Below are 23,180 nucleotides of genomic sequence, written 5' to 3'. Positions count from 1 at the left end.
AGGTCAATTTTTGTGGAGATGCTGAGGAAAAGGAATATTCCTTTCTATTCCTACTTAATTTTCTCCAGGGGTCTATCATATCTAACTTTTCAAAAATTCTATTTACCTTCTTAGTTTCTGTCTTGTTTATTCTGTGATTAGATCTATCTAGTTCTGAGAGGGGGAGGTTGGGGTCCCCCACTAGAATAGTTTCCTGCCTTTTTCTTCCTAACTCTCTTAACTTCTCCTCTAAGAATTTGTATCTTATACCACTTGGTGTATATATGTTTAGTATTGATATTACTTCATTGTCTGCAGTACTTTTTTCCCCTTTTTTTAAAAGCAATTGGGGTTAAGTAACTTGCTCAAGGTTACATGGCCAGTTATTTCTGGGTGTGGTGCTAAGTATCTGAGCCTGGATTCGATCCCAGGTCATACCAACTCTGGGGCCGGTGCTCTTACTCACTGTGCCACCTGGCCGCCCCTAAGCAAACCCAGGTTATCCTGACTCTGGGGCCAGTGCTCTTACTCACTGTGCTACCTGGCTGCCCTGTCTTCAGTACTTTTTAACAAGAAGCAGTTTCCTTCCTTATCTCTTTTAATTAGATCTAATTTTGATTTTGCTTTGTCTGAGATAATGATTGCTATCCCTGATTTTTAAAAAATTTCAGCTGAAGTATAATATATTCTGCTCCAGTCTTTTGACTTTACTGTATGTATTGTAGAATTATGTTTTTTAATCCACTCTGCTATCCACTTCTGTTTTATAGGCAAGTTCATCACATTCACAATTACAATGACTAAATCTGTATTTCCCTCCACCTTATTTTCCCTTCTTGTTATATTTTTTCTCTCCTTTTTCTTTCTCCTGTCCCTCCCCACTACTGTTTTCTTGTATTTGAAGATCAAATTTTCTGTTCAGCTTTGGCCTTTTCATCAGAAAAGTTTGATAATCCCCTATGTCACTGAATGTCCATCTTTTCCCCTGAAAAATTATGCTTGATTTTGCTGGGTAGTTGATTCTTGTGTGTATTCCAAGCTTCTCTGCCTTCCAGAATATCATATCCCAAGTTCTCCAATCCTTTAATGTAGAAGTTGCTAAGTCCTGACTGTAGCTCCTTGATATTTGAATTGTTTCTTTCTAGCTGCTTGAATTATTTTCTTTTTTAAAAAAGTTAATTTATTTTTAGTTTTCAACATTCACTTCCATAGGATTTGAATTTTCTCCCCCTACTACTACCGCCCCCCCCCACAGCATGCAATCTGATACAAGCTCTAAACATACATTCCTATTAAACATATTTTCACCTTAGTGTTGTTGTATAGAAGAATTAGAACTAATGGGAGGAACCATGAGAAAGAAAAAAACAAAACAAAAAAAGAAAATAGTCTGCTTTGCTCTGCATTCAGACTCCATAGCTCTTTCTCTGGATGTAGACAGCATTTTCTTATTTTAGGTCCTTGCATTGCTAAGAAAGCCTAAGTCTATCAAAGTCAGTCATCACACTCTGTGGCTGTTACTGCATACAATGTACTCCTGGTTCTGCTCACTTCACTCAGCATCAGTTTATATACATCTTTCCAGGTTTTTCTGAACTCTGTTCATCATTTCTTATAGTGCAATAGTATCCCATTACATGCATATACCACAATTTGTTCAACCATTCCCCAATTGATGGGCATCCTGTCAATTTCCAGTTCTTGGCCACCACAAAAAGAGCTGCTACAAATATTTTTGTACATATGGGTTCTTTTTCCATTTTTATTATCTCTTTGAAATACAGCCCTAGAAGTGGTATTGCAAAGGGTATGTACATTTTTATAGACCTTTGGGCATAGTTCCAAATTGCTCCCCAGAATGGTTGGATTAGTTTACAACTCCACCAACAATGAATTAGCATTCTAATTTTCCCACCTCTTCTCCAGCATTTATCATTTTCCTGTTTTGTCATGTTAGCCAATTTGATAGGTGTGATGTGATACCACAAAGTTGTTTTGATTTGCATTTCTCTAATCAATAGTGATTTAGAGCATTTTTTTCATATGACTATAGATAGCTTTAATTTCTTCCTCTGAAAACTGCCTGTTCATATCCTTTGACTATTTATCAGTTGGGGAATGACTTATATTCTTATAAATTTGACTCAATTCTCTATATATTTTAGAAATGAGGGCTTTCTCAGAGATACTGGTTGTAAAAATTCTTTCCCCGTTTTTTGCTTCCCTCCTAATCTTGGTTGCATTGCCTTTGTTTATATAAAAACTTTTCAATTTAATGAATCAAAATTATCCATTTTACATTTTATAATGTTCTCTATCTCCTGTTTGGTCACAAATTCCTCCATTTTCCATAAATCTGAGAGATAAATTATCCCTTGCTCCCCTAATTTATTTATAGTATTAACCCTTATATCTAAATTGTGTACCCATTTGAATTTTATTTTGGTATATGGGATCAGATGTTGGTCTGTTGCCTAGTTTCTGCCATACTATTTTCCAGTTTTCCTGGCAGTTTTTGCCAAATAGTGAATTCTTATCCCAGAAGCTGGGGTTTTTGGGTTTATCAAACAGTAGATTACTATAGTCATTAACTATTGTACCTTATGTACCTAACCTAATTCCACTGATCTTCCCCTCTATTTCCTAGCCAGTACTAAGTAGTTTTGATGGTTGTTGCTTTATAATACAATTTAAGATCTGGTATGGATAGGTTACCTTCCCTAGCATTCCTTTTCATTAATTCCCTCAATATTCTGTGCCTTTTGTTCTTCCAGATGAATTTTGCTATGTTTTTTGTAGCTCTATAAAATAAATTTTGGTAATTTGATTGGTATGCTACCGAATAAATAAATTAATTTAGATAGAACTGTCATTTTTATTACATTAGCTCGGCCTACCCACACGCAACTGATGTCTTTCCAATTATTTAGACCTGACTTTATTTGTGTGAAAAGTGTTTTGTAATTGTGTTTATATAGTTCCTGTTTTGGCAGGCAGATTCCCAAATATTTTATAATGTCTACATTAACTTTAAGTGGAATTTCTCTTCCTATTCTTGCTGCTGGGCATTGTTGGTCATATATAGAAATGCCAGTGATTTGTGTGGGTTTATTTTATATCCTGCAACTTTACTAAAGCTATTTATTATTTCAAGTAGTGTTTTGTTTGATTTTCTAGGATTCTCTAAGTATATCATCATATCATCTGCAAAAAAGTTATAACTTAGTTTTTTCTTTGCCTATTCTAATTCCTTCAATTTCTTTTTCTTCTCTTATTGGGAAAACTAATGTTTCTAGTACCATGCTGAGTAACTGTGGTGATAATGGACATCTTTGTTTCACACCTTGTTTCATCTTATTGGAAATGCATCTAACTTATCCTCGCTACATAATGCTTGCCAATGGTTTTAGGTAGATGCTATTTATCATTCTAAAGACTCCATTTATTCTTAAGCTCTCTAGTGTTTTTATAGGAATGGGTGTTGTATTTTGTCAAAAGCTTTTTCTGTATCTACTGAGATAATCATAAGATTTCTGTTAGTTTTGTTGCTGGTAGTTACACTGATAGTTTTCCTAATATTGAACCAACCCTGAATTCCTGGTATAAACCCTACCTGATCAAAGTGTATTATTCTCATGGTAAGTTGCTGTAATCTTTTGGCTAATGTTTTAATTGAAATTTTTGCATCTATATTCATTAGGGAAATGAGTCTATAATTTTCTTTCTCTGTTTTGACTCTTCTTGGTTTAAGTATCAGTACCATAGTTGTATCATAAAAAGAATTTGGTAGGACTCCTTCTTTGCCAATTTTCCCAAATAGTCTATATAGTATTGGGATTAATTGTTCTTTAAATGTTTGATAGAATTTGCTTATAAATCCATCTGGACCTGGAGATTTTTTTCCTAGGGAGTTCATTGATGGCTTGTTCAATTTCTTTTTCTGAGATGGGGTTATTTAAGTATTTTACTTCCTCTTCTATTAATCTGGGCAATTTATATTTTGGTGAATATTCATCTATTTCACTAAGATTGTCAAATTTATTGGCATACAGTTGGGCAAAATAGTTTCTCATTATTGTTTTAATTTCCTCTTTTTGGGTGGTGAATTCACCCTTTTCATTTTTGATACTGGTAATTTGGTTTTCTTATCTTTTTAATCAAATTAACCAAAGGCTTATTTATTTTGTTAGTTTTTTTTTTTCATAAAACCAGCTCTTAATTTTATTTATTAGTTCAATAGTTTTCTTAATTTCAATGTTATGAATCTCTCCTTTGGTTTTAAGTATTACTAATTTGGTAATTAATTGAGGATTTTTAATTTGTTCTTTTTCTAGCTTTTTCAGTTGCATGCCCAATTATGATCTCCTCTTTCTCTATTTTATTCATGTAACGATTCAGAGATAGAAATCTTCCCTTAAGAAACACTTTTTCTGCTTCCCATAAGTTTTGGTGTCTTTCATTATTGTCATTCTCTTGAATGAAGCTATTGATTGTTTCTATGATTTATTGTTTGACCCACGCATTCTTTAGCATTAGATTATTTAGTATCCAATGAATTTTTCCATGGCCCTTTATTACACATAATTTTTATTGCATCATGACCTGAAAAGGAGACATTTAATATTCTGCCTTTCTGCATTGGATTGAGAGGTTTTTATGTCCTAGTACATGGTCAATTTTTGTGTATGTGCCATGTATCATTGATAAAAAAGTATATTCCTTTTTATCCCCATTCAATTTTCTCCAGGGGTCTACCATATCTACCTTTTCTAAAATTCTATTCATCTCCTTAACTCTTTTTTTTTTTTTAATATTTTTAAGCAATCGGGGTTAAGTAACTTGCTCAAGGTTACACAGCCAGTTATTTCTGGGTGTGGTGCTGAGTGTCTGAGCCCGGGATTTGATCTCCAGGTCGTCCCAACGGGTTGCTCTTACTCGCTGAGCCACCTGGCCACCCCTAAGCAATTAGGGTTAAGTAACTTGCTCAAGGTTACACGGCCAGGTGTTTCTGGGTGGGTGCTAAGTGTCTGAGCCCAGGATTCGATCTCCAGGTCTTCTCAACACTGGAGCCGGTGCTCTTACTTGCTGTGCTACCTGGCCGCCCCTCCTTAACTCTTTATATGTCCCTGAAAGCTCTTTTCATACACCATACAATTTGAACCTTACAACAATCTTGTAAGGTTGATGCTACAGATATTATTGCCTCCATTTTTCAGAGGCAGAAACTGAGACCCAGAAAGGCAGTGACTTGCTCATGGCCATGAAGCTATTAATGTTGGAATTGGACTTTCAACTCAGGTCCTGCTGGCTCCAACTCCAGCACTCTATCCAATCAACCACATGATAGGACTTTTATTTGCATACCTTCAGGGCAAGGGCAGAGCCTAGTATTTCAGAACTAAGATAAACTGGCAAAGAAGAGTTTTAATATAGCCCATTATAATAACCTCGGATCTACACTAGCAATAAATTTCAACAAGGGAGATTTTAATATTATGAGCACTACAATAGAGAAATCAGACCTCTTGAGCCTTGTATTCTGGAGGGAGATTAAAAACGAATTGTTCTTTTGCTCCAGTAGAATCAGCAGTTCTCTTTTTAAACTTAGGTGTAGTCAGAGTCTGTTGTCATGGAGACCAGTAAACAAAGGAGCATTCAACACCATTTTTGATTCTCCCTGTAAAGGAGGAAGTGATATCACAGGGAATTTTAAATCCATGGTCCCTTCTTAGGAAAGAAAGTGGGAAAAAATAAAACCATAGCGAAGCCCTTCGGTACCATCACAAACGCTTAAATAAAGTGGTACAATTTAATGCTGTTGCTAATTTTGTCCCAGATCTCAGGGTCTGGGACACTTGGGGCAAATTGTTGTTATGCTTCCAGCCTCCCCGCAGTCATGGTCTACTCCCAGTTGGAGAATTGAACCAAAGTTTTCAACTAGAGTGCTTGTTGGAAACTGGGGAGAAGAGAGAAGAAAGGTAAGCAGCTAAGGGGGAGAAAAGGAATACAAGAGAGAAAGGTTATCATATGTAGTCTGTGAAAGGTATATATTAATGTGTGTATTTTAAACCTTTTACAGACCAAGAGATTCAGGGAATGATTCCTGTCCCTAAAGATAAAAATATGAAATTAGAGACTTCATGCTATTCTTGAAGTTAAGCTGTAATTAGGAACTCTGGCCACAGGGGTAGTTGCCAGTGAACTTAGTCCAAATCCTGAGGGCAGGAGGGCCTAAAATAGGCTAAAGATAAAACTTACTGAAGTTGAAAGGACTGAGGAAGCTGGTGCTCAGGGAGGTGAAGGGAGGGGGTGGGGGAAGGCTGAAACAATTGCTGAGCTTGTAAGTGCTTGTTGTGTGTTAGTGAGAGTCAGAATGGCATAGAGAATGGAGGGTCATCCTCAAAACCAGGAAGACTTGGTCTCAAGTCCTTCTGATCTATATTGACTGTGTGATGCTAGACAGGTCACTCTCAGGGCTAAGACTCAAAATTACACAGGAGGTGCTAACTTACATTGTAGAGGGAGTTTCCTCTCCAGGCAGTTCCCTACACCAGTGAAATCACTAGTCCAATGAGTTTCTTTTCTTATATGTAGGGTACTTACTTCCAGGAAGAAGGGTTTTCAACTTCCCTTGATAAAGAATGAACAGCCCCAAAAGGTTCTGGAGTAGAGGAATAATAACATGCTCATAGGATCAGAACTCGAGACTTGGAAAGGATCTCAGAGACCACCTGGTCCAACCATCTCATTTTACAGATGAGGAAGCTAAGGCCCAGAGAGGTTAATAGATTTGCCCAAGGTCACCAAAGTAATAAGCACCAGACTTGATGTCTCTTGGCTTTAAAGCCAGTGTACTTTCTCCCGTACCACTCACTGTAGTGAGTAAGAAATACTACACAAATTGTGGTGTGAAGGATATATGGGAGAAGAGATAGACTGGACCAAGGAAGATTGATGAAAAGGTTATAACAATCGCTTGATAAGTAGAAAAAAGGAACTGAATAAGAAGAATTATAATGGAGGTCAAAAGGAAAGGACAAATGACAAGACTTGTCACCTGATGAGTGAAGTAAGGGAAAGGAAGGGAGCCAAAAATTACTTCAGTGCCATGCAGCTGACCCTCTGGATGACTCAGAAGAAGGTAGTGACACTTTCAACAGATACAGATATGTTATGGGGGAGGCAGATGTTCTGTGAAAAAAAAGATGAGAAATAAAAGTGTGAAAGGTAAAAAGGTTGGTCTGAGGTGATACCAAGGTCCTGATAACCTAGATTACCTTTTGCTACAGAGGAGCTGAGTGTGCATGGGTTCACAAGAACCAGGAAAGAAAGGAAACATTTGGCTGGACAATGAATATGGCCCCTCAAGAGGAATCTGCAAATGACCAGCAACCCTAAACAATGGTCAAGGATGCCCCTAGGAGGCCTAAGGTCTGTGCAGGAGAGGAGTAACAGGGTAAAAAGAAAAGAAAATTTTTTTTTTTAAGTAAGAAGAGATAAGAGAAGAAAGAGGGAATAAAAAAGACCAGATGGTGAACCCTGGTCAAATGTTACCAACATCTGCTTTGTGTTATGTGTCCTTAGACTCCTGATTTACACCTATTGATAACACTAATAGAGAAGCAGGATGAAACCTGGATTCTGGACACGCCAAAGAATATCTCCTGTCACGGCAACTTTTTGTGTTTGTTAGAAGGAAGTGTCAGAAGAAGGAGATCACATATTCTGAACAAATGTTCTGATCTTTTTCAGTTCATCAAAACTTCAAAACCAAGTTTCCAGAGCACATTCCGAAAGGACTTTGTCCGGTTCCCAGAACACAAAGTAGATCATATAACAAAATGGTATCATATGAGAAGAATTGAGGTAAGAAGAATAGCAATTTAACCATTTCCCAGGGTTCTGGGCAGTCGAGGGATATAAGACACAGGCCCAGATCCCTAATATAGACCAGCAAAACATGATTATTCCTTCTTTCACACTGTAACTCTTTAAATATCTGAAGACAAATTATGCTATTCCCCTATGTCTAGTCTTCTCTGGTCTAAATATCATCCATTTCCCACAAGCAAACCTCATACAACGTGAGTGAAAGGTCATCTTGGTTGCCTTCTCCTAGATGCTCTCCAGCTTATTCATGTGCCTCCTTTTAGGTATATTTCACATAAAGAAATAAAATATAAATTATGCCTACAATATGACACATGAAAAGTTCTTTATAAACCTTCAAGGGCTATATAAGTTGTTTGTTTTTTGCTGTTGTTGTTCAGTCATATCTGACTCTTTGTGACCCCATTTGGGATTTTCTTGGCAGAGATATTAAAGTGGTTTGCCATTTCCTTCTCCAATAAGTAAAATGAGGCAAACAGAGTTAAGTGACTTGCCCAGGGTCACGAACTAGTAAGTGGCTGAGGCTGGATTTGAACTCAGGAAGGTGTCTATCCACTGTGCCACTTTGCTACCCTAGTATCATTTCAAATAGGATATTGATAAGCTAATAGTCTATAAATTTTCATATCTGGCATGTCATTGGAAAAAGACTAAAATGTCAACATTACTGTTAGATGGTAGGAACTATTTACTAGAATTAAAGAATTTCAGACTGATAAGGGATCTAAAAATATATATAATTAGTCATAAAATAATATAACAACACAATTTAGAGTTGGGATGAAATTCAAATGTTCATTTAGTCTAACTCCCTACTACACAGAGGGTCCTTTCTACTTTTATGTGACAGGTGGTATCACGAAAAGAGCATTGTATTTTAAGTCAGAAAAATTGATTTTGAATCCTGGCTCTGCCACTTACTAACTTATGAATGACCTTGGTCAAGTCACCTAATAATCTGTTTCCTGGAGTGTAAAATGGGGAATGAATGGATCTAACTCAACATTTGTTGGGCACCAAGTATGTTCAAGGCTCTCTCCCAGAAGAAGGAGATACAAAGATAAAATGCTGAACTCTACATGTTTATAATTGATCAGAGGAGATATTTGACATGCATACAGATAACTGTAATAACAAATAAGAATGAGTGGAAATAAGATGCTTATATGAAGTGCAATGAAAAAATTCAGGAGTGGGAAACTATTCCCAAAACCTTAGGATCTGAGATCTACACTGGTCCTAAAGGAAAAGATATATTCAGATGTTGGAAGGGCTTTCGTGGAAAAGAAGGATTATTCATGTAGCTCCAGCAATAGGTGGGTAAAATTCCAAGACACAGATTTCAGCTTAACATAAGGAAGAACTTTCTCACAATTAAAGTTGTTCAAAAATGGAATGGGCTTTTTGGGGAGATGAGTCCCCTAATGTTTCACTATTAGAGTACAGGCCTACTCTTACAAGATGCATTCTTGACAAACGTTGTTTGGCAATAATATTACTAACATATTGTGGTAATTCACAATTTTACAGCACTTTAAGGTTTATAAAATATTAATCACCACCCCACCCCTCAAAACCTTAGATAATATGAAGTGATAATTCACCATTTCATAAATGAGGAAGCTGAAACTCAGGAAGTAAAGTGACTGGCTCACAATCATGCTCATCTAAGTAGTGGACTCAGGACTGAAACCCACTCTTGCTTATTTCAAGTACAGCCCCCTTTCAGTTACACCAGAACCCCTCTCAATAAAGTCCACATTAATAGCAGGAAACTGCTCTGACATCATTCAGCCTGACGAAGGATTCAGATGGTTGGTCAATGATTACAGAAACTGATGATTGTAAACAAGTGGGCAGTAATAACACCTGAGCTTCAAAGACTGCCTACCCTCAAAACACTGTTTACTGCAGGCATAAACATCATTATTAGCTTACGTAAGGTATCTAATCTCTTGAGTTTCAATTTCTTCCTCTGAGAAATGGGTATAATAGTATGTTTTAAAATTAATTTATTTTTAGTTTTCAACATTAATTTCCACAAGATTTTGAGTTACAATTTTTTTTCTCCCCGTCTTTCCCCTATCCCCACCCAAAAACAGCAAGCCTACTGAATACCCATTTCCCCAATCTGTTCTCCCTTATATCCTCCCCCATAACCTCCTAACTTTCTTGTAGAGCAAGATGGGTTTCTATACCCCAGTACCTGTTTATCTTATTTCCTAGTTGCATGTAAAAAACAAATTTTTAAACATTTGTTTTTAAAACTTTGAGTTCCAGATTTTTTCCCTTCTTCCCTCCTTACCCACCCCTGCTGGGAAAACAAGCAATTCGATATAGATTGTACATGTGTAGTTACCAAAATCATTTCCATAGTAGTTATATTGTGAAAGACTAACTATATTTCCCTTCATCCTATTCGCCCCCCACTTATTCTATTTTCTCCTTTGATTCTATCCATTTTCAAAAGTGTTTGCTTCTAACTGCCCTCTCCCCCAATCTACACTCCCTTCTATCCTCAACCCTTTTATCCCCTACCCCCCTATTTCCTGTAGGGTAAGATACCCAACTGAGTGTGTATGTTATTCCCTCCTTAAGCCAAATTCAATGAGAATCAGGTTGTCTCATTCCTTTTCACCTTCCTGCTCTTCCCCTCCACTGTTACAGTTTTTTGTTGCCTCTTTTATATGAGATAATTTACCCTAATGTATCTCTCCCTTTCTCCTTCTCCCAAGAAATTCCTCTCTCACCTCTTAATTTTATTTTTTAGATATCATCCCTTCATTTTTAACTCATCCTGTGCCCTCTATGTACACACTCACATACATATTTATATACACATACACCCTCCTATACATACATATATGAATGTATGTATATATATATGTGTATGTATATATACATATATATTCCCTTTAACTATCCTCATACTGAGAAAAGTCTCATGAGTTACAATTACCATTTTTCCATGTAGGAATGTAGATAGTTCAACTCTAATAAGTTCCTTATGATTTCTTTTTCCTGTTTACCTTCTCATGCTTCTCTTCTTGTATTTGAAAGTCAAATTTTCTGTTCATAGGGGCAGCCCCGACCAGCAGCGGTGGCTCAAGCAAACTTCACAAGAGTAAATCACCATAGGCTTTAGTGGTTTCTAGACTTCTCAATAGACAGATGCCAAAGACAAAGTAAAAGGTCAGTGTAGAACTTTGTTGGGAACAGGGGAGTGCAGTTGGGCTGCTGCCCCCAGGTCAAGAGGCAGCCAGAGGTGCAGTGGCTGCAGCCACTGCCACATGGCTGCTTCCAGTGCTCCTGGCCTGCAGACTGTAGGGGAACCAAGTGAGCATTCAGAGGGTCATCACTCTGGCTTTGACCTGCTTGGATCCAGATCATGCTCTTGGGTGGTGATCCTGGGGTGTGTGACCAGTGAGCCAGAGCTTGTGGGGGCTGTAGAGAGGGCACCATCCTAATAGCTATGGCAGCTGCAAAAATACCCAGAAATTTGTGGGATATAACTCTCTCCATTCTGGAAGCAGAGCTCTACCATGGCAAAGAGTTCAAAAGTCAAGTAATTGGCTGCCAATATGAGCAAGCAATGGAAGTACAAATCGACAATAGAATTCTTTTGGGGGGACAAAGAGGATCAAGGCATGGAGCGGGAGGAAGATATCAAAGTTAGAACTCCTGCATCAAAAGTTCCAAGAAAAATATGAATTGCTTACAGGCCATGGAGAAGCTCAAGAAGGATTTTGAAAATCAAGTAAGAGAAGTGGAGGAAAAATTGGGAAGAAAAATGAGAATGATGCAAGAAAATCATGAAAATCGAGTCAACAGCCTGCTAAAGGAGACCCAAAAATACACTGAATAAAAGAACACCTTAAAAAATAGACTAACTCAAATGGCAAAAGAGGCTCAAAAAGCCAATGAGGAGAAGAATGCCTTAAAAAGCTGAATTTGCCAGACAGAAAAGAAACTTCAAAAACTCACTGAAGAGCATAACTTCTTCAAAATTAGACTGGAGCAATTGGAAGCTAATGACTTTATGAGAAATCAAGATACTATAAAGCAGATCCAAACAGATGAGAAAATAGAAGGCAATGTGAAATATCTCATTGGAAAAACCACTGACCTGGAAAATAGATACAGGAGAGATCATTTAAAAATTATTGGACTACAGGAAAGCCATGATCCAAAAAAGAACCTAGACACCATCTTTCAAGAAATTGTCAAGGAAAATTACCCTGATATTCTAGAACCAGAGACAAAACAGAAATTGAAAGAATTCACCAATCACCTCTTGAAAAAGATCCCAAAAAGAAAACTCCTAGGAATATTGTAGCCAAATTGCAGAGTTCCCAGGTCAAAGAGAAAATACTGCAAGCAGTCAGGAAGAAACAATTTGAGTATTGTAGAAACACAATCTGGATAACACAAGACCTAACAGCTTCTACATTAAGGGATCAAAGGCCTTGGAATATGATATTCAGGAGGTCAAAGGATCTAGGACTAAAACCAAGAATTACCTACCCACCAAAACTGAGTATTGTGCTTCCATTGCTTGGTCATATTGGCAGCCAATTACTTGACTTTTGAACTCTTTGCCATGGTAGAGCTCTGCTTCCAGAATGGAGAGAGCTATGTCCCACAAATTTCTGGGTATTTTTGCAGCTGCCATAGCTATTAGGATGGTGCCCTCTCTACAGCCCCCACAAGCTCTGGCTCACTGGTCACACACCCCAGGACCACCACCCAAGACCGTGATCTGGATCCAAGCAGGTCAAAGCTAGAGTGATGACCCTCTGAATGCTCACTTGGTCCCTCTACAGTCTGCAGGCCAGGAGCTCTGGAAGCAGTCACATGGTGGTGGCTGTAAGGCTGCCTCACCTCTGGCCGCTTCTCACTCTGGGGGCAGGGGCCAGACCATTCTATTCAGTCCCCCCTGTTCCAATAGATTTCTACACCTGACCTTTGACTTTGTCTTTGGCATTTATGGGTTGAGAAGTCTGGAAACTGCCACAGCTGCTGATGATTCACTCTCCTAAAGACTGTTCTGGCCACTGCTGGTTGGGGCCACCCTGGGGCTGGAAACTCATGGCTCATGCCAGACTGCACTGGGCTCCCAGCTTGGTGTGATAGACCCTTCCTGTAGGCCTGCTGGGCTTCCTTCAGCAGGAGATTTGTTTCTCTCTGTCTCTTTGTGGGTTCTATAGTTCTAAATATTGTTTAGAGTAATTTTTTACATGTATTGGAAGTGATTGAAGTGGGAGCCCATGCCAAGTTTGTGCTTATACTCTGCCATCTTGGCTCCACCCCCCAAAGAGGGGGTATAATAGTATTACTTACTTCACAGGGTTTTGAGAAAGTGCTCTGAAAGATTAAAAGTGGATAGACACAAGTTCTTCAACATGGTGTAGTGAAAAGGGTATTGGATTTGGAATCTCTGGACCTAGGATTGCCCAGCTCTGCTGTTCGAATCACAGGATCACAGCTGGAAGACACCCTTAGCAGGCATTTAGTCCAACATGCTCACTGAAGTCCAGCAAGTTTAAGTGCCTTAGCCCAATGTCACACAGAGAGTAAACATTATAAGTAGGCTTTGAACCTGGTGTTTCTTACTCCAAAGCTGGTGCTTTTTCCTCTCCTTCACATATTTAGGACCTTGATAAAGGCTTTCTTCCTGGGGTGGGGAACCTTGAAGTTTCCTTGAAGCCTTGAGGCCACATGTGGGCCCTCTAGGTCCTCAAGTAGGCCCTCTGACTAAATCCAAACCTCACAGAACCAATCCCTTTAATAAAAGGATTGCTTCTGTGAAATTTGGATTCAGTCAAAGGGCTGCACTTGAGGACCTAGAGGACTACATGTGGCCTCAAGGCCACAGATTCTCTACCCCTGCTAAGACTGACACAGAGTCCTCATCAGAAAAAATCTCAGAAAACCTAAAATTATCATTTAAGTGTATAATGAGAATATGTGTGAAAGCAACTTATCAATAATGTCAAGTGCTATACAAATACAATTTTTTTATTGTAAAAGTAAAAGTCAGCATTTAAGTTCTAAAGACTGTGTGTTCCATATAAGCACAGCTGGCTATGTCTTACCTAACTGTGTATTTCATCCAGAGTTCAGGTTCATTGTTCAATATCCAGTAAGTGTTTGTTCTTAAATGAACAGTATTCTTTGAGTCATTAACTAGCAATAAGCATTTATTAAGTACCTCTCTGGGTAGATCCTATGCTAGGTACAGAGGATGCAAACAGAAAAAGGGAAACCATCTCTGCCCTATTCTACAGAGTATAGGAAGCTTGTATTCTATAGGGAAAATATGTACATGCATGAGTAAGTAGAAAACAAATCAAAGCCATGGAGAAGAGAGGGACTAGTAGTTGGGGGCTGTAATGGGAATGGAAATCTGAAGATCTTCCCTGCCCCTTGATAGGCTTAAGTGAATTTGAGAACCTTCCCTGATTTGAAAATATACTCTTCCCCCTAATAGGCTGAATGTGGTCACATGGAGCCTGTGGCAGGAGGCTTGTTTTTCCGCAACACCTTGTTACTTTGTGATTGGGCAGTGGGTCAAGAGGGTTGTGATGGTCTCTGACCCAGGAGAAGCCCATATATACCCTGATGTGAGGTTTTGCTTTGGGGCTTACTTTGGGAAGAGTTGTGTGATTTGGCCAGATGAGACTCTGGGCAGCCGTTGAGCCCCATGGCTTTGAAAACCCATATGTTGGAGCTTCCCTCTCTGGTAACTAACGAGGTGTGGATGTAATGGTCAGAAAGCTGGAAGCCCTGTCTGCTGGTATGTTTCTCTGTATTTTTTTTGTCTGCTTGTAACTTCTGTTTGTATTCTCTGAAGTTCAGGGTGCTGACTTTTCCCCCTGAAGTAGGTAAATGACATATGTTTGGTTAAAGTAAGATTGTTAATCCATTTTGAGTTGCTTTCCTTTAGCAAAGCAGATCTAAGAACCTGTGCTAGCAGTCATCCTGGGTATGCTAGGGTGCTTGCTGCTACGGGGCAAATGAGAGGCCTCACGTGATAGATGCTGCTGGAATTGAGTTCTGAGAAGGCGAGGAATTCCCAAGATGCAGGGGTGGGGAGGGAGGGAGTGCCTTGAATGGGGCAAATTCCATGCCTGTGCAAAAGTAAAGGTGAGAGATGAGGTGATGTACATAAGGAGCACTGTCTAGCAAAGAAAAGGAAGATTGAGAAGGCTGGTGGTTCAGACCAACAACACTTTACGATCACAAGTCACAAGCAAGAGTTCTGATTCTCTCATTTTACATAGACCAGAACCCAGGGAAGGTTGGTGATTTCCCCAAGGTCACATTGAGGTTCAGTGGTAGCACAAGGATCTGTGCTGTTGAATCTGTTGAATCTTCCTTCAGCACTCCAATACATTTCTCCTCTTTTCTAAAAAACCCAATTGGGTTAGGATGAAGGGAACTCTGCCTCAGTGGCTCTTACCAAAACTAAATTCTCATCCATGTTCTGGGTGACTTCAAAATTATCTTGCCTGAAAATACAGAGACAGATGAGGTAAAGCCCTTCCTTCAGGATTTTCCCTGCCCTAGGATCCTACAAAGACCCAATCTCACAGTTTTGGTGGATAGGTCAATGAAGAGGAAGTAACTGTCAAAGAAAAACAAACTTCAAGAGGGTGACAGAGAAATAGGGACAGGAAGAAGAAATAGATGATGCTTTTGATACTGTGAAAGCAGTTTCAAATCATATTATTTAGAGCCAGCAGGGACCTTACCGGGGATTGTTAGAGATAAGGAAACCAAGACCCTGAGACAAGTGAAGTGACTTACTCATGGTCATACTACTAGTAAAAGGCAGCGTAGGATTTCAGGACAGATGCTCTAACCCCCAAACCAGAATTTTACTCCACATCAGCTGAGTGGTCATCAGAAAAAGTGCCTCCCACCTGACCATGTGACCATGGGCATTCCAAATCCTCTACCACTTGTCTCCAACCCTGTCAGTGTCCAGGCTCCTCTGAGAAAAGCATTGGCACCTTCCACTCTGTGATGAGCATTCTCACCCCTGCTCATCTGCTGCCAGGTTCAACTTCCATCTCCTGTTGCACCATTTCCTGCCGAATCTCCAAGCTTCAAAAGGAAGAGAAGTGAAACAGGGCTTCCTATGTCACCATATGCCTTCCATCTCTTCCATGCTGTGCTTGTCTCCTGATCTCCCAATGCCTTTGGGAAGAGGAGGGGTGCCTTCCACTCAGGGATGAGCATACTCACACCTGATCATACTTTTCTCCTTTTAGCAATTGCTGAAACTTACCCCCACCCCTGATGATACATGCTCTCTGGCTACCCTTTCCACTGAGCAGCGGTAGAAATAGATGATGATGATCTGGCATCATCATCATCATCTATAGTTAGCATTTATATGGTACCTTCTGTGTGTTAGGCACTGGGCTAAGGGCATCCTTACAACAACCCTGGGAGGTAGGTGCTCTTGTTATCCTCATTTTACAGTTGAGGAAACTGAGGCAAACAGAAGTGAAGTGACTTGCTCAAAGTCACATAGCTAATATCAGAGACTGGATTTGAACTAAGGTCTTCCTGATTCCTATCCTATCAGCAGAATGGTGGACAGGAAATATTATCCACAATCCTCACATCTCATACTTTTTACCTTTCACTCCTTGTATACTCTCCCAACTTGACTCTCTCCCTCAAAGAGCCTCCACACCTTCACACATTTGACTCTATGTCTGGATCACCCATTTCTAAACCACGCTGCAAAAGGCACACTTGCATATTCCTTTTTAAATTGTGTCTTCTTTCCTCCTTTTAATCTGTCAAAACAACCCACAGGATCCCCCATGTGAATGCCTCAAAAAGCACAAATCCAAGTCACCATTTTTTACTTACTGTGCTCCTTTGGAAACATATATCATTTCATACTTAATACTTTGGAGGGAAAATATTGCTAAAACTGAAGAGCTCTCAAAGAATACCTATTAATGCAACACAGATCATCAGATTTCAATGAACCACAGTTTAAGAAACGCTGCAAAACACAGTCCAAAACCAATTGACTAACTATGCTTCCAATTACATATTCAAAATAAGTCCAAGGAAATAAAATCTTATCAATTAAAAAAAAAGCAGGGGTGGCTAAGTGGCACAGCCCTGGAGTCAGGAGGACTCAAATCCAGCCTCAGACACTTAATAGTTAGTAGCTTTGTGACCTTGGGCAAGTCACTTAATCCCAACTGCCCAGCCAAAAAAAAGTTTAAAAAGGAAAAAAGAAAAAAAAAAGGAAACCACCTATTCTCTTGAAACCCACTTGGCCACAATTAAAATATATTCAAAATATTCTCTTATAATTAACTTATGTATTCCTTCTTTGTTAAGTGTGTCCTGTGTGCAAACTCCCTGTGCTATGAAAATTCTAAAACTTGAGATAAGTCATTGTCCCCGGGTATTACAGAGTTACTTTGCATTGTTTTCCGTATGCATCTCATGGTTGTGTTTTCTTCCAGCCTTCCCCACCCCCACTTAATCTTACATAGCTCGTTCGTACCTATTTGTTTGTTGTTGTCTCATTCATTAGACTGTGAGCTCCTTGAGAGCAGGGACTGTCTTTTGTCCCTTTTTGGTATCCCCAATTCTTAGCACAGTGCCTGGCTTGTAGTAATCATTTAATAAGTATTTCCTGATTGACTCACTCTGTTCTGGGCACTGGCTTAAAATAAGAGAGAGGGCTGCTGTAAGAAATGAATGAGACAGGGTGGCTAGGTGGCACAGTGAATAGAGCACCAGCCCTGGAGTCAGGAGGACCTGAGTTCAAATCCAGCCTCAGACACTTAACACAAAAACTAGCCACGTGACCTTGGGCAAGTGACTTAACCCCAACTGCCCTCCAGCAAAAAAAAAAGAAAGAAAAAGAAAGAAAGAAAGAAAAAAAGAAAGAAAGAAAGAAAAAAGAAAGAAAGAAAGAAAGAAAGAAAGAAAGAAAGAAAGAAAGAAAGAAAGAAAGAAAGAAAGAGAAAGGAAGGAAGAAAAGAAAGAAATGAGACAAGATAATAATCATCTTAAGGAAACCTAATATTCATTTTGCTTCTATTTTCATCCAAGAAGGATGACTTTTGAATCAGAAAGAACAGAACAAAAAGTCGATACACAATCTAGACAAAATACTAGTAGAGAAGACCAAAGTGCCCTTGATGAATTCAAGACATCTGGCCTAGATAATTCCTGCTCAGGTACTGAACACAATATTGGATGTGTCTGCTGGGTCACTAACAGTCACTTGGGAAAGAAAGATTTTGGAGAACGAATGAGAGAGATAAGATTAAAGAAAGGCAAATTTTCTGATCTTCAAAAAAGGAGAAGAGAAGGTCTTTGGTCTGAAGACCAGGGAAACTGAACGTGATTCCTGAAAAATTCCAGAATGTATTATTAAAGAGAGTCTTACTAAACATTTAGGAAAAGAAGCAGTGATGACAAAGAGTCAACCTGGTTCCATCAAGAACAAGTCCTACTTAGTCTAACCAAAAGAGCAAAGGGCCTCACTTTCCTCCTATAGATCACTCTAGGAAAATGCTGGAGACAAAAAACTCGACAGAAGACTTCTGAGTTGTCTTCAATTGTCCAACAGAAAAGACATTAAGCTGATTGTTTGGCCCCAGAGGACACAAGTAAGAGGAAAAGACAGGAAGCTGAATTTAGGTTAGACTTGAAAAAAATGTACCAATAATTACAGCCACCCAAAGTGAAATGGGCTACCTTAGGAGGTGGGAGGCAGCTCCTTGCTGTAGGACTTCAGGAGGCTGGAGGAGCATCTGCCAGGAATGTTGCAGTCAGGATATGCTGCCAGGTATGGGTTCAACTCAATGGCTGTTAAGGTCTGAATTCACATGATTCTATGATTCTTGTTTTAACTACTGCACCAGCTCCCTAATTAGGTCTTCCTGCTTCTGTCTTTCAGAATCCTTTCCACAATCCTTCCTTTATAACACTGCCAAACTGATAAGCCTAAGTCACACTTTTCCCAGTATTATTTTACATTGCTGCCCTTCATAAAAAGCCTATAGACTTTCATGTACATGACATTCCCGTCTCCAGCTTCCATGTCTTTGTTCCAGGGGTCACTCCTTTCTAGAATATGCTCCTTCTTTGCCTCTCCCTCATAAAATCCTGAGTTTCCTTCGAAGCAGAGCTCAGGTGTTTACATGAGACATCTCCAATTATTTACTTTCTCCCTCTTGAAATTTTTTTGTATGTAATTTGTACATTTGCAATATTTCTTCTTCTACCCACTCCTTCTAGCAGGTAAGCTTCTGGAAGGCAGGGATTATTTTGTTTTTATTTTTGTATCTCTAGAACCAGCTGAGTGTATAACACATAGCAGGAACTTAATAAATGTTTGTTGAACTGAAGTGAACCAGGCTCAATCTGATCTCTGACCTCAGGCAGAACCTAAACCTACCTAAACCTAAGCCTTTCATTCCCATTAATCTCCCTTCTTTTCCTCAGACCTCTACCTTGCTTATTTATACCAAATATTGCCCTGATTCTACCTTAAGCATTACTGATGGAAAAGAACACAAAATCATTGGACAGGAATGATTCGATCCTTTTTCTTGGTAGAATACCACCAGCATCCCCAAAGGGGATGGTGGGAATCTTTTTTGGCCTTCCCAGTGAGGAGGTCTTTTGTTATCCACATTTCTGTCCTTCTCATGGGCCTTCTCAGTCTGCTCCTACAAGGTACCATTGTGCCGAATCAGCATTTGTATCCTGATCAATGTGAAAACCCGATAGCTCATTTTCCCTGGACTTAAAAATGAAGTCAGGTTACACCCAGTGATATAGACCTTGGAAATCCAACAGTTCATTCCCATCACCATTCTCTCTCTTTAGCAACATACTGTGACTTATTTATGGAATCACTATTTGAAATATTGGACTCAGTTGGCATGTCCAGACCATAGAAAACACAAACCTTACTGTCTTCTCCAGACATCAGGGTTTACATGAAAATCAAGATTATTCTCCTGATAAAGCAGTCCATTTTCTGGACAAGAAGAATTTCTTAGGAAACTCACTCACTTAAGCAAATCTTTCTCTCCAGGGAAGGAGGAAAATATGGCTCTCTTTTCCCAGTAAATAACTGCTACCAAAGAAAATATTCTTCCAGTTTCCAGCTGGGGAAGCCTGTAAAACCTTTGTGGCAGAAGACAATTTATGGAGATCTCTCTGCCTCCTCCCATAGTAACGAGTTCAAAAACATGGTATAAATGTCAGGCTTGGTATTCAATATTTCACCCTTCTGAAGAAGTATGAGTTTGTGATGAACTTGTATAAATCAGAATATAGCAAAAGCAATGCAATTTCAGCTTACAAAGACATGAATTAAGTTAACTGTCCATTTAACCTGGCAATCCTGATTGTTATTTTAATCATGCATAAATTACATCCAAACAGAGAATTAACTTGGCATTCATTAAATGAGAGTCCATTCACATGAAAAACAAAGTCTGCAGAGTCATTTGAGACCATATATTTAAAGGTGAGTCCAGAGAAGAGACATATCTTTTTAACAGACTCAGACTCATGGAGCTGAAAGGGAGCTAAGAGGTTACTGAGCATGGTTCATAAGGGTATTAGGAATCATGTGTTCTTGGCTTTACCTCCTCCTTGTTGTAACCATTTTCAAATTACCCATAATTTATATATGGGTATATTTTTTTACTGTGACTAAACTTCCAAAAATGCTTCTAATCCTTGAATCTTAAAAATTGGCAAGTACCTGTAACATTAAATAAAGCTTGATAACTGTTTCTAGGACTACGTTCAATTTTCAGGGTAGAGTAATAGTAAAAGCATATGTATCAAGAGAAAGTATATTTATGCTACTAAGTAAACAAGTGATGAAATCTGATCTTCTAAAATGACAGTAATGTTAGAAGTATGCTGTCTAGTCTACAGATAAGAAGAAAATCAAAATTTCCCCAAAGAACAAAATGCTAATTTGATGGTATTAGCAAGTGACTAGTTTAAACTTTAGATAATGAAACCAATTAACAAATTAGGTTAATGTGTACTTTTCCTTGCTTTGGGGTCTAATTAGTTGGAAAAGCTGCTGAATTGTTCCTCGAAGGCAACACCCCTAAATTGTGTTGCTAACTCCACACCCTCTCCCCTTTCCCTTCCAGAATCACTTGTCTGGGATTCCCCAGCTGGTCTTCCCAAAATGCCTGGATCTGTCTGTCCTTTCAGGGCCTACCATATAAGAACCTGATGACCCACCATGAGGAACCAAAACATCGGAATCTGATCAGCACATACGATGACCACTTCAACCGGCATGGCTTCAACCCTGCCTTGCCACCAATCCGTAGTTGGAATGGGCAGAAACTGGTGTGGCTGCCAGAGAAGTCAGACTTTCCTCTTCTTGGTAATTTCCCAATCCATTTCCCCCCGTACAGATGACCACAAGGTTCCAAAATACCCTAAAACCCTGTTAAAATTCTCCCTGCTATCACATGCAGTTTGGCGGAGGGAGGTCAGCCTCAGACTCCAGGGGAGTTACTGAAATTGACAAAGTCACAATACAGTTTCACTCATAATAAAATCACATTCAAGGACTCGGGGACAGCACTATGAGGCACTGGTATATGTGCTTCCCCTCTTTGCCCCATTTCCCAGTGCCAAGTGGCTGTCTCTAGAAGCACACAGGGACTCATCTATGTTCCTATACCAAGCTGAGGCTGTATGGGCCACACTCCGCCCCCCTCCACCCCATGAATCCACCACACAATGCCCTCTTCTAGAAGTGCACCTGGTCCCAGGGAAGTGACTTTACCCCTACAAAGCTATAGACCAAGGGCAGCTTTCTCCAGCTTCACCATAATGAAAATCAGGTGAGCGAACAGTCTGAATATCACTTTTCTTCCAGTTAATGTGTATTAAGACTTACAATTGACACAGAAATGCAAGGCCCTTCCCTGATCACACTAGCTCCTCCTCCCCAGCAGGGTAATTACAACTTCACCAAGAGCAGAATGCATACATCTCTGGCAAGTGTCCAGGAGTGCACAATGCCTCCCACACAGTAGGCACTCAGATGTTTGTCCAATGGAATTCAAGAGATCAGGCTAGATGTGCGCTCCCACCAAGAAAGCAGGCTTCCTCCTCCTAGGCCCTAGGTCCTTGGGCTTGTGTGTCCTGAAGCTGCCTGGCCCTCTCTTCCCCTCCTTTCCTTCCAGTACCTCCCAGACCAAATTCCTCCCTTCCAAATAGTCTTAAACACCCATCACAAGTTTGTCTCAGTTCAACCTGAGAAAACCACAAGGAAGCATCCACCTCCCTATCCCTTTGCTCCCTCCTGGGCTTGGGTCCAATTCTCCATTCACGATTTCACATTCTGACTCTGATTTCTGTTGCAGCTCCCCCCACCAACTATGGCCTCTTTGAGAATCTCTTGAAGAAATGGCAAGAGCCTATTAACATTAACCGTATGAACAGTGTTTACACCTTGTCTTATGTAAGACACCCAGTGTCTGCTCTGTCCCGGCGCCAACATGCAATCCCAGTTCCTCCTCCCCGCCTCCAGTGAGTCATGTCACCCATCCTTTGACAGCTGCTATCTTCCCTGGACAAGATGAAACTAGACCAAGGACTCATTACATCTTCAATTCCAAGGACAGTAAATGAGGAAGCAAGAACGTTGGCAGACTTCTTCCCCTCCTGGAACACTTGAGTAGCTGTAACATACCAGGAGGGTGCCCTGCAGAAAGATCTACGGGACAGGCACAACATTTGGCCTGTTTCTTTTGAAGACAGAAGCACCTCTCTCCTTCCCCAAATTTCAGGCTTCTCTTCCCTTATTTTCCACAATTAAATGTGTATGGAGCTATTAGAGTTCATGGTGTTAAAAGATATATTGCTTGCTCTCATTGGGCTTCTAGTATAATGGGAACAATTGGTCAAACACATTCAACAGAAAAATGCAGATCAAATACTCCTTTACTAAACTCCCCAGAATGGTCAAATTGCTAGAAATCACATTCCTGAAACATAAAGAGCACTCCCTCTGGAGCTGAGGTGCTGGGTTCATATCTCACATCCAGACTACTGCCTGTGTGACCTTGGACAAGTCCCTTCATCTTCCTGGGTCTCACTTTCCTCATCTGAAAAAATGAGGAGGTTGCACTAGACAGCCTCTCAGGTCCTCTCCTGATCTAAATCTATGATGCTAAATCCTCTAAACCCTATAGGGGTAAATGGGAAATCACCCCCCCACACACATACACACATATGCATACCCGACTCATTTTTCATCC

General features: G+C 39.7%; 1 protein-coding gene across 1 annotated transcript; it reads left to right on the top strand.

Annotated features, from left to right (window-relative positions):
* The first annotated feature begins 5,852 nt into the window (after nt 1–5,852).
* On the top strand, nt 5,853–22,758 carry CFAP107 (cilia and flagella associated protein 107). Its single transcript, XM_069078790.1, has 4 exons — nt 5,853–5,957; nt 7,732–7,845; nt 21,115–21,292; nt 22,284–22,758. Exons 1-4 carry the CDS (start codon nt 5,853–5,855, stop codon nt 22,451–22,453), a joined length of 567 nt encoding a protein of 188 aa, XP_068934891.1. The 3' UTR covers nt 22,454–22,758.
* Nucleotides 22,759–23,180: the final 422 nt, after the last annotated feature.

The sequence above is a fragment of the Petaurus breviceps genome, unplaced genomic scaffold, assembly GCF_028583685.1.
Source record: "Petaurus breviceps papuanus isolate PSGF00001 unplaced genomic scaffold, PetGlider_PUasm1.0 91041, whole genome shotgun sequence".
NCBI classification, from domain to species: domain Eukaryota; kingdom Metazoa; phylum Chordata; class Mammalia; order Diprotodontia; family Petauridae; genus Petaurus; species Petaurus breviceps.
Note: the sequence above shows the minus strand (reverse complement) of the source record. Positions and strands in the feature narration are given on the sequence as shown.

What these genes read in the sequence shown, in the direction of transcription:
- CFAP107 (XM_069078790.1), top strand. Translation starts at nt 5,853, where the DNA reads ATGCTTCCAGCCTCCCCGCAGTCATGGTCTACTCCCAGTTGGAGAATT. An exon ending in GGGGAGAAGAGAGAAGAAAG is followed by an intron (nt 5,958 to 7,731) that starts GTAAGCAGCTAA and finishes GATCTTTTTCAG; the next exon opens with TTCATCAAAACTTCAAAACC. An exon ending in GTCAGACTTTCCTCTTCTTG is followed by an intron (nt 21,293 to 22,283) that starts GTAATTTCCCAA and finishes TTTCTGTTGCAG; the next exon opens with CTCCCCCCACCAACTATGGC.